The 11,097-nt window shown below is 49.3% G+C and overlaps 1 protein-coding gene across 1 annotated transcript; it reads left to right on the top strand.

Moving 5' to 3' along the window:
* On the top strand, positions 1-8,778 carry ubl4a (ubiquitin like 4A). Its single transcript, XM_073028634.1, has 4 exons — positions 1-148; positions 873-978; positions 8,170-8,363; positions 8,494-8,778. The coding sequence occupies exons 1-4, from the start codon at positions 101-103 to the stop codon at positions 8,602-8,604; spliced, it is 459 nt and encodes a 152-aa protein (XP_072884735.1). The 5' UTR covers positions 1-100; the 3' UTR covers positions 8,605-8,778.
* The last annotated feature ends 2,319 nt before the right edge of the window (positions 8,779-11,097 follow it).

Here is an 11,097-nt window from a genome sequence, read left to right as displayed (position 1 = left end):
GGACCTGCGCCTTTAAGAGGCGCCGTTGTCGGCTCGGCCCGGCCGCCGCCTGCGCCTTTAAGAGGCGGCCTGCTCGGCTCGGCCCGGCCGCCGCATCGCGATGAGGATCAGCGTTAAACTTCTGCACGGAGTCGAGTGCGGCCTTGAGGTGCGACTGGAGAGCTGTCTGGTGGGCGGAAGAAGGGGTGAGGGACGAGGTGAAGGAGACCGCGGGGTGGGGGTAAGGGAGGGAGGGAGGGAGGGAGGGAGAGAGAGAGAGGGGAACCGAGTGGTGAATGGGGTAGTGAGGGGTTTGGGCTTGGAGATATGTAGAGGCACCAGGGGTCTGGCTGGAATGATTGGGGTGGAGGAGTAAGGGTAGGGGTAGGGGGTTTGGGCCTGGAGTTGTGTAGAGGCACCAGGGGTCTGGGTCGTGGGGGTGAGGTTGCTGTGGGCGGAGGGAGTAAGGGTGGGGTAATGACTGAGGTGGTGGTGGGATGGGAGGCTTTTATAGTGGTGTGTGGGGGGGGTGCCTGTGTGGAGGCACCACGGGTCTGGGTGGTGGGGGAGGTTGTTGTGGGAGGGGGGAACTGGGAGGAGGGTGATGGGGGAAGATGCTGAAGGGTTTGAGGGTAGACCATGGCAGGGCAAAGGGAGGGAGTTGGGTGTCCGACTTGGGGGTTAGTGGGAGAATGGGGAGAGTGATTTGAATGGGTGGGGACAGTGGAATATGGGGTGGGGGATGTGGGACTGGGAATGGGAGGCGAGTGTATAGATGGGACTGGTGTTAGTAGACAGCAGAGGGGATATTGGGCCAAAGGGTCTGAAATTCCCCCCCCCCCCCCCCCCCTTGGAAGGCTGAGGCCTGAATCTGTGGCCTGGGTCATTTGCAGGTTCCTGAAGACGAGGCAGTCTCTGCCTTGAAGGTGCTGATCGAGCAGGAGCTGAAGATACCCAGGATCCAGCAGCGGCTACTGTACAAGGGCAAGGCACTGTCAGGTGCAGGTTTGGGTGTGAGGTGACCTGGAAACTTCGGCACAGGGGAGGAGAGAACAGGCTAACGGGGTAGTTCTAGGCTTGGTACAGCCGAGAGTTTCCCAGTCCCAGAAATGCTGGTGCTTTATTGATTCTTAAATCTGTTGGTCAGACTGGAGTGTTGACTCTGTACCCAGAGAATTGAAAGGGTTAACACAAATGTTTGACGCCTTCAGGGTACTCACTGGAGTTTAGAATGGAGCGGGGGGGGGGTGGAACTCTCATTGAAACCTGTTAAATATTGAGAGAAAGAGTATATGGGTGGATATTTCCAATAGTAGGGGAGTCTAGGACCAGAGGGCACACTCTCAGAATAGAAGGATGTCCCTTTAGAACAGATGAGAATTTCTTTAGCCAGAGGGCGAAACTGTGGAATTCATTGCCGCAGGTGGCTGTGGAGGTTGTTGATTAGTAAAGATGTCAAAGGTTGAGGAAGAGGAGGGGAAATAGGGGTTGAGGAGCAAAATCAATCATCCAGGATAGAATAGCAGACAGATGGGCTGAATGGACTAATGGTGTATAATGGGCTGAAATTCTGGGGTGTGGATCGGATCTCGTGGGCTAATTGGGAACAAGCAAGTAACAGATCAGTCAGTTTTTCAGAGCAAACATGAGGAAATCTGCAGGTGCTGGAAATTCAAACAACAACACACAAAATGCTGGTGGAACACAGCAGGCCAGGCAGCATTTATAGGGAGAAGCGCTGTCGACGTTTCAGGCCGAGACCCTTCGTCAGGACGTCAGGCAGGTCTCGGCTCGAAATGTCGACAGCGCTTCTCCCTATAGATGCTGCCTGGCCTGCTGTGTTCCACCAGCATTTTGTGTGTGTTGTCAGTCATTTTTTTCCCCCATTTGGATCTCACCAGGGCAGTGTGAGCTGAATCTTCAGTTGTGTTTGAGGTGGGGAGGGGAGGTTGCTCAGTGAGAAGTGAGAGGTGGGGAGAGTCGTAGAAAAGAGGGAGCTGGTTCCCTGAAAGTGGTGTTGCAGGGTGTCATAGGGCAGCACCCCACGTCATTCAGTCCAGGCTGGTCTTTGCCAGCCATGGTGCCCATCCAGGCTGGTCCCAGTTTCCTTCACTCAGCCCTATTCCTCTCCCCCACAGCCCCATCCTTTTATGCCTAATCATAAGCATGAGAGATTCTTCAGATGCTGGAAATCCAGAGTAGCGCGCACAATGCTGGAGGAACTGAGCTCTTTTTCACAAGGCCGGGTTGCTAACTCAACACTCCACCCAGCACGGATGGGAAGTGTTAAGGGAGACAGTGGGATTTGAACCCACGATCATTTGCCCCAAAGTCCGGGGCAGTTGCCATTCCTCTATGGAGAGGAATAAACAGTCGACATTTCGGGCTGTGACCCGGCATCTGGATTGGGAAGGAAGGAGAAGAAGCAGGAATGAGAAGGTTGGGCAGAGGAGTACGAGCTGATAGATGGAGGTGGGTGGGTCTGGGAGCGGGGGATGGAGGTGATAGGTGGAGGTGGGTGGGTCTGGGAGCGGGGGATGGAGGTGGTAGGTGGAAAAGGTAATGGGGCTGAACAAGCAGGAATCTGACAGAGTGGGGAAGGTGATGGGCAGGTGAGGAGAGGAGGTTAGAATGAGGAATGGAAAGTGGGGTGCTGACATTACTGGAGGCCGTCAGGCTGGGGGCGACCCAGATGAAATAGGTCTTGCTTCCTCAACCTGAAAGTGGCCTCTTCGGGGCAGCAGAGGAGGCCGTGAACTGACATGTCGGAATGGGAATTAAAATGTAGGAAAGATGCCATTAAGCTGGGAGTGGTGCAGAGGGGATCACTGAGGATGTTGCTGGAACTTGAAGGAGTTGGGGAGAGAATGAGTAGGCTGCGACTTTTTTTTCCACCGGACCATCTTGTACAGGTCAACAGAAACGTGAGGGGCAAAGGGAGAGTGGTTTCTTCAGTCTCCAGCCCAAAACTTCGACTGTTTATCCATTACCATAGATTCATTTTGTGTACGTCATGATATTCCAAATGTGGTCTCAACAACATCTTGTACAACTGCAACACTCGATCTTTAAGAACTAGAGCACACTGGTTTAAGGTGGGGGGGGGGGGGTAGATTTAATTTGGTCCCAGATGCAGTGTTTTCACCCAGACGGTGTCTCATCTGTGGCCCGAGAAGTGGTTGACGCTGGAGATACTGTAATGAGAGACGCAGAGATGGCAGAGGAACTGAATGCGTGTTTTGCATCAGTCTTCACAGTGGCAGGCATCTGCAGTATACCGGACATTGAAGAGCGTCAGGGAAGTGATGTTTGTGCAGTGAAAATTACGACTGAGAAGATGCTCGGGAAGCCTGATGGTCTGAGGGTGGATAAATCTCCTAGATCTGATGGAATGCACCCTTGGTTTCTGAAGAAAGTAGTTGGAGAGATTGTGGAGGCATTAACAATGATCTTTCACAAGTTGATAGATTCTGGCAATGTACTGGATGACTAGAAAATTGCAAATGTTACTGTGCTGTTTAAGAAGGGTGTGAGTCAGCAGAAAGGAAACTATAGACCTGTTAGCCTGACATCAGTGGTTGGAAAGTTGTTGGAATTGATAGCTGGGGATGAGATTACAGAGGACCTGGAAGCACATGGCAAGATAGGCCAAAGCCAGCATGGTTTCCTGAAAGGAAAATCCTGCCTAACTAACCTACTGCAATTCTTTGAGGAAATTACAAGCAGGGTAGACAAAGGAGATGCAGTGGATGTGTACTTGGATTTTCAGAAAGCCTTTGACAAGTTGCCGCACATGAGGCTGCTTAGCAAGATAAGAGCCTGTGGAATTACAGGGAAGTTACTAACATGGGTGGAGCATTGGCTGATCGGCAGAAAACAGAGAGTGGGAATAAAGGGATTGTGTTCTGGCTGGCTGCCGGTAACCAGTGGAGTTCCACAGGGGTCGGTGTTGGGACCACAGCTTTTTACAATGTACGTCAATGATTTGGACGATGGGGTTAATGGATTTGTTGCTAAATTTGCCGATGATACAAAGACAGGTGGAGGAGCAGGTAGTGTTGAGGAAACAGAGAGCCTGCAGAGAGACTTAGATAGTTTAGGGGAATGGGCAAAGAAGTGGCAAATGAAATACAATATTGGAAAGTGTATGGTGGAAGAAATAAATGGGCAGACTATTGTTTAGATTGGGAGAGAATTCACAATGCAGAGCAAAGCGACTTGGGAGTCCTTGTGCAAGATACCCTAAAGGTTAACCTCCAGGTTGAGTCGATGGTGAAGAAGGTAAATGCAATGTTGGCATTCATTTCTAGAGGTATAGAATATAAGAGCAGGGATGTGATGTTGAGGCTCTATAAGGCACTCGTGTGACCACATGGAGCATTATGTGCAGTTTTGGGCTCCTTATTTTAGAAAGGATATACTGACATTGGAGAGGGTTCAGAGAAGATTCACGAGAATGATTCCAGGAATGAAAGGGTTACCGTATGAGGAACATCTGGCAGCTCTTGGGCTGTATTCCCTGGTGTTCAGGAGAATGAGGGGGGATCTCATAGAAACATTCCGAATGTTAAAAGGCCTGAACAGATTAGATATAGGCATCCGTTAGTCTCATGAGACCATGGATTTGCGCTTTGGAAGGTTTTTCCAGGGCGCAGGCCTGGGCAGGGTTGTATGGGAGACCGGCAGTTGCCCATGCTCCAAGCCTTCCCCTCTCCACGCCACCGATGTTGTCCAAGGGAAGGGCACTAGGACCCAAGCAGCTTGGCACCGGTGACGTCGCAGAGCAATGTGTTGTTAAGTGTCTTGCTCAAGGACACAAACAAGCTGCCTCAGCTGAGGCTCGAACCAGTGACCTTCAGATCACTAGACCGATGCCTTATCCACTAGGCCACGCGCCAACACTCAGATTAGATATGGCAAAGTTATTTCCCATGGTATGAGTCTAGGGCAAGAGGGCATCACTTCAGACATCCATTTGGAACAGAGGTGCAGAGAAATTACTTTAGTCAGAGGGTGGAAAATCTGTGGAATTTATTGCCACGAGTGGCTGTGGAGGCCAAGTCACTGGGTGCATTTAAGGCAGAAATAGATAGGTTCTTGATTAGCCAGGGCATCAAAGAGTATGGGGAGAAGGTGGGGGATGACTGGAAGAATTGGATCAGCCTCTGATTGAATGGTGGAGCAGACACGATGGGCCAAATGGCCTACTTCAGCTCCTAAATCTTATGGTCTTGTATCAACTACATTTAAAAGACATTTGGCCAGGTACACGGTTAGGAAAATATTTTGTAACTTCAGAAACATTTTACGTGCATACGTTTAGATATAGGAGTCCAACGTTTTTTTATTATTGAGATACAGCAAAGAACAGGCCTTTCCGGCTCTTTGAGGTACATCATCTAGCAATGCCCCCCTCCCCGCCCTTATTTAATCCTCGCCTAATCGCAGGACAATTTGCAATGACCAATTAACATACCAACCAGTACATCTTTTGAATGTGGGAGAAACCGGAGCACCCGGAGGAAACCCACGTGGTCACGGGAAGAGCGTACAAACTCCTTACAGGCAGCAGCAGGAATTAAACCTGGGTCCCTGGTACTGTAAATCACTCCACTAGCTTGAGTCTAGCTTTGTGTTTACTTTAAGCAAGGTGTGCATGTATCACATAGCAATTTGTATTTTTACATAGAACCCATAATGAATTATTCAAACAAAGAATGCTTAATCAAACAACAAATTTACAAGATTACTTAAGTTTTATTAAAATATTAAATACACAATGTTCCTTCCTGCTTAGCTATAAACTCCAACTGGATAGAGAATGCTTCTCAATTGTTTACATACTATATTAGATAATACAACCACTATACAGACATCCACAGCACAGTCAGTTTCAGATTGTTCCATTCAGACCTAAAGATTTAATCACTGTGCAGGATTTCTCTCGTGGGATCGTGGCGAGACTTGCGATCTCATGTTCTCGGGCCTCCTCCGTGCTGTGGGATCTGGGGAATTTTTTTAGGTTCTTTTCGGAGTCCAAGAATGAGTGAAAACTTACGATCGTTTATTTAAATTTTAAAGAAAGGAGCAGGTACAGAGCATATGGAACTAAACGGCAGACAGAGATGCAATTGAGTCGCGATCGGGAGTGAAAGTGAGCGTGAGATGTCGAGTCAGAAACCAGCCTGGCCAAATCAGTTGTGTCACTGTCGCTCAGCAGATAAAATCCAGTCATCTGTTGTGAAATCAAATGTGTCTGTCTTTGCAATGTTGACATCCATTTCCGATTTTAAACAAAACATGATTATCACCTGGTTCTCTTTATGTATCGGTGAATTCTTCCATTTTCTGACTTATTTTAAAAAACTTGATCGTGTCTTCCCTTGCACCGCTTTTTCTCTTAATCTCTGCACTGTGTGTATTTTCTTACTCGCTGTGCTTCAACAGGTCATCAGCCATCTCAGGTTCATTTTAAAAGTATCTAGTGGCCACTGTAGACACGAGAGTCCATATTGAGGCAAACTCCATGTTTACTTAAACCGAGGTGCTCAAGTGTGTTGTGGTAGCCTGAGGACGTATGTAATTCATATATTTGTGCGTACAAGCTGTAATATTTTAAATGAGCAAGAATGTTTAATTAGACAATGTTTTACAAGATTAGAAATATTAAATGTACGACAAAGATTTGTAGGGCTGTGGCCAAAGGGGGCAAACTTAACTGGGAATCTTGGTCGGTGTGGACCATTTGCACTGAAGGGTGTGTGTTTTTGTGGCTCGGGGAAGTGGGGTGGAGTTGGTCGGGGTCATTGTGAAATATTTAATAGGGAGGGGAGCTGAGCAAGCCTTGTTGTGAGTCTTGGTGTCACCATTGAGCGAGCTGGGGCTTTTCTCTTTGGAGTGAAGCAGGATGAGTTGTGGCTTGATTGAGGTGTACCAGATGAAAAGATGGATTGGACAGCTGGTAACCCTTTCCCAGGGCAGAACTAGCTGGTACGAGGTGAATGCATGCGAGGGATGTCAGGTGGGTTTTGTTTCTAGAGTGGAATGTGCTGTCGGGTGGTGGCAGAGGCAGATATATCGGGGATATTTCAGACACTATCTCATTCTGGCTTTCCAGTCCTACTGAAATGTCTCTGTGTGAAGCATCGACTGTTTACTCCTGTCCAGCCTGATGTACTGAGTTTCTCCAGCATTTTGTGTGTGTAATGCCTAGGGCTATCGGCTTGTGTAATACCTAGGGGAAAATCCGTCCACCCGCCAAACCGTGTCTCCCGTTTACGTAGATGCTGTGTAATACGCACTGATACAAACTCGCACGCACAATATCAGATCGCACCCAATGTACGTGTACAGAGTACACTTTATAAATCTTACTGGAACTAGGTAATCAATAGCGATACAATATAAAAAGAAAAGAAAAAAGGCGCCAAAACTTAATCAGCGTTCAATCAGTTCGTGCACAACCGTTGGAGCTCAATTATCGAAGCCTTCTGTCCACCATTCGATCTTCTCCGACCTCCTCGACCCGCCGCCTGGGACCAACCTCGGTGGTCGACCAGAGAGCGTCCAGTACGTCCTTCCTCTCCGGTTCTCCTCCCGAAAATCCCGCGCACTCACTCCAGGTTCCCACACACACAGATAGAACAACATTGCTTCCATTGGTTAGTTCCTCCGTTATCAAACATTCCAACTAAACAGAGCATTACCTCATCAGTTACCCACAAAGAAGCCATTTCATTTTAACGCTACAGAGAAGCCATTTTGTGTAAGCAGTTAACATGACAGTTAATAATCTGAGAACCCTGCATGTGTTAACAGGAGAGGGGCACAAGAGCCATGTATAGAATAGGCAGCCAAGAGTGAGAATGTTTTAAATGGGGGCTTTAGTTTTAGGGTGATTGATTGAGAGGGAAGTTTAAGGGGTATATCAAAAGTAAGTTTTTTTTTAAACTTTAAAAACATTGTGTGGAACACCCTGGCATGAGTGATGGGAGAGACAGATACATTGCAGACATTATAAAGAAACTTTCAGATAGGCACATAGGTGGTAGAAATGCGGATGGCTCTGTGGGAGGGAAGGGTTAAATTGGTTTTGGATTGGGTTAAAAAGACAGTGCAACATTGTTGGCCAAAGTGCCTGTTCTATTTTCTTCCCATAACACCCCCATCTCCCCCCCCCCCCCCCCGCAGACGAACACCGGCTGACGGATTACGGCGTGCACACAGGTGCCAAGCTGAACCTGGTGGTGAAGCCGGCCGACCGGCCCTCGCCCGAGGGGACTGCCCAAACCGGGCGCCCCCAGGCCTGGCAGCAGGTGGCCCGTGTCCTGGAGAGGCACTTCACCCCGGCTGATGCTGAGAAGGTCCTGGAGCAGCTACAGAAGGTATGGCCCCTTGCCTACTTTTGCAGTTTTGCTTGGGTGACGGAGTGGGTGGGATAATGGAATGTACGCGCCGGGTGGTGGCCGCAGCCTCAACTCCCTCAGTGACCGACTCTCTTCGGTTTCTCCTCAGGATTACGAGAGGAAACTGCGCCTGTTGAGTCTGGATGACGTGGAGCGGATCTCCACGCGCCTCCTCCATCCTGACACCGCTGAGACAATGGACCTTTCCTTCATGGAGTGAGGGAGCCTCCTCCCCCCCTCTCACCAGCCCATCTCCACACCTCGGTCACTCCACTCTCCTCCGGGCCTGGGAAACAGCCCACCCCCACCTCACTGCGGAATGTCTTGCTTTGAACTGCTCACAACCGCTGGGATGAAAACGTAGTGACTGCGAAAATTAAAGGAATAATTCCAAGTGTCGTGCCTTGATTTGGAGAGGGTGCAGAGGCGGGGAGGGGGGTCACTCCAATGCGAAACACAAAGGATTCTGCAGATGCTGGAAATCTTGAGCAACATACAAACAATGATGGAGGAACTCTAGCAGATCAGGCAGCTTCTTGCGGAGACGACGTGCGGGCTGAGACCCTTCTTCAGGTTTCGACTTGAACTGTTGATTATTTTCTTGCTGCCTGACCTGAGTTTCTCCAGCATTTTTTGTTTCTTTTACATTTAAAAAAAACCAACCCAGCCCACGAGCTGGTTCTACCCAGTTACACCCACCTGCTGAATTAACCTACTGATCTGTCCATCTTTGGAACGTGAGAGGAAATCACTACTGTGCCAGCCCCTTCTGGAACTTTCATCGGGATGCTGCCTGGATTAGAGGGCATAAGGAGGGGACGGGCATTTTCTCTGGAGCGTCAGAGGGTGATAGGAAACCCGATTGAGGTTGATGAGATCATGAGAGCAATAGATGGACGATCTTCCTAAGGTTGAAATGGCAAGAGTGGGGTGGGGGATTAGTTTGGGGTCTGACAGGGTTGCGTGGAGAGAGGGGCAGGGGGTTTAGTTTGGGGTCTGACACAGGGCTGTGAGGAGTGAGTGGTGCAGTGAGATTTTGTGGACTGACGAGGGCTGTGGGGAGAGTAGCCGTGGGGTTAGTTTGGGGTCTGATACAGCGCTGTGGAGAGTGGGACAGTGAGATTTTGTGGTCTGACGAGGGCTGTGGGGAGAGCGTGGCTGTGGGGTTAGTTTGGGGTCTGATACAGCGCTGTGGACAGTGGGACAGTGAAGCTTATTTGTTCAGGGGCTGTGGGCAGAGAAGGTAAACTTCGATTTGTTTGGGGACTGAGATAGGGCCGTGGGATAGTTGTGGGATTTGCTGACTGGGGGGGGGGGGGGGGGGGGGGAAGAGTGGGGCTGTGGTGAGGGAATGGGATCAGTTTTTGGGATCTACCTGGGTTGTGAGGAGAGAATGGGACAGTGGGAAGAGTGCAGGGTAGTGTGGTTGATCTGAGGACTGACAGCTGTGGCGAGAGTGGGGAAGTGGGATTAGTTCCGGGACTGAAGGGGCTGGGAGATGAGATTAAAATAAAACTTTTATTTATCCCAAAGGAAGTTATTGTTGCAAGTTTACTCAGTCTGAAATAAAAAAAATACAAAATATAAGCATTGAGGTATGAAAAAATACAAAATGCACATTACAAAGTAATAGTGCAAAATATACATGTGCAATGAAACTATCTATACTTGAGGAGGAGGAGTAGCCACAGGGAGAAAGGATCTCCTGTGGTGTTCACTGGTGGACTAAACGTGCTCCTCTGTTTGTCCAGTATGTCATGGAGGGGGTGAGAGGGATTGTTCATGATGATCTGTGGCTTCTCCAGCATCCTCCTCTCAGACACAACCACCAGGGAATCCAGTTCCACCCCCAGAACAGAACCGGCCTTCCTGACGAGCTTATCGATCTGCCCGGCAGACTATAGCATAGAATCGAGTGCTGGCTCCCACTGCAGATGCTGAATGACCGGAACCTCCTCGGGAAGTACAGTCGGCTCTGTCCCTTCTTGTACAGAGCTTCTATTTTAATCCAGTCCAGGTTATTTCCAGGTGAGTTCCCAGGTATTTGTAGTCCTGGATGATGTTCCCTTGATGGAGATGGGAATGCAGGGTGTTTTCACACCTGTCAACAAAGTTGTCCATCGCTCTCCTGTACTCAGCCTCTTGACCCCCAGAACTGCTGAATCATCCGAAAACGTCTGCAGGTGTCAGGACTCCTGAGTTTTATCTGAAGTTCAAGGTGAAGACGGGAGGGGAGCAGGACAGTCCCCCTGAGGTACCCCTGTGCTGCTAACCACAGTGATATCTCGCATACCAGTCTGGGCGGGTACTCTGTAATCCAGGACACGAGGGGAGCATCCACCCACGTCTCCGTGAGTTTACTCCCAAGTAAAGCAGGTCGCATGGGGTTAAAAGTGCTGGAGAAGTCAAGGAGCATGATTCTAACAGCGCTGCCTGACTCATCCAGATGGGTGTAAGCCTGTTGAAGCAGGAAGATAATGGTGTTGTCGACTCCAATTTGTGGCAGGGGTTCCAGTGATGGATTTATGATGGTCCGGAAGTGTGGCAGGACCGGTCTTTCTAATGATTTCACAGCATGACGTTAGTGCCACTGGGCACGGTGGGACTTGTCTTCCTGGGAACGGGATCTAGGCAGGATGTTTCTCACAGCACAGGGACCCTCTCTAGGCTCAGACTCAGATTAAAGATGTATTTAAAGACTGTACCCAGCTGA

Source organism: Hemitrygon akajei, chromosome 24 (assembly GCF_048418815.1).
Source record: "Hemitrygon akajei chromosome 24, sHemAka1.3, whole genome shotgun sequence".
Lineage (NCBI taxonomy): Eukaryota > Metazoa > Chordata > Chondrichthyes > Myliobatiformes > Dasyatidae > Hemitrygon > Hemitrygon akajei.
The sequence above is the reverse complement of the archived record's forward strand: the minus strand, read 5'-3'. Positions and strand labels throughout refer to the sequence as shown.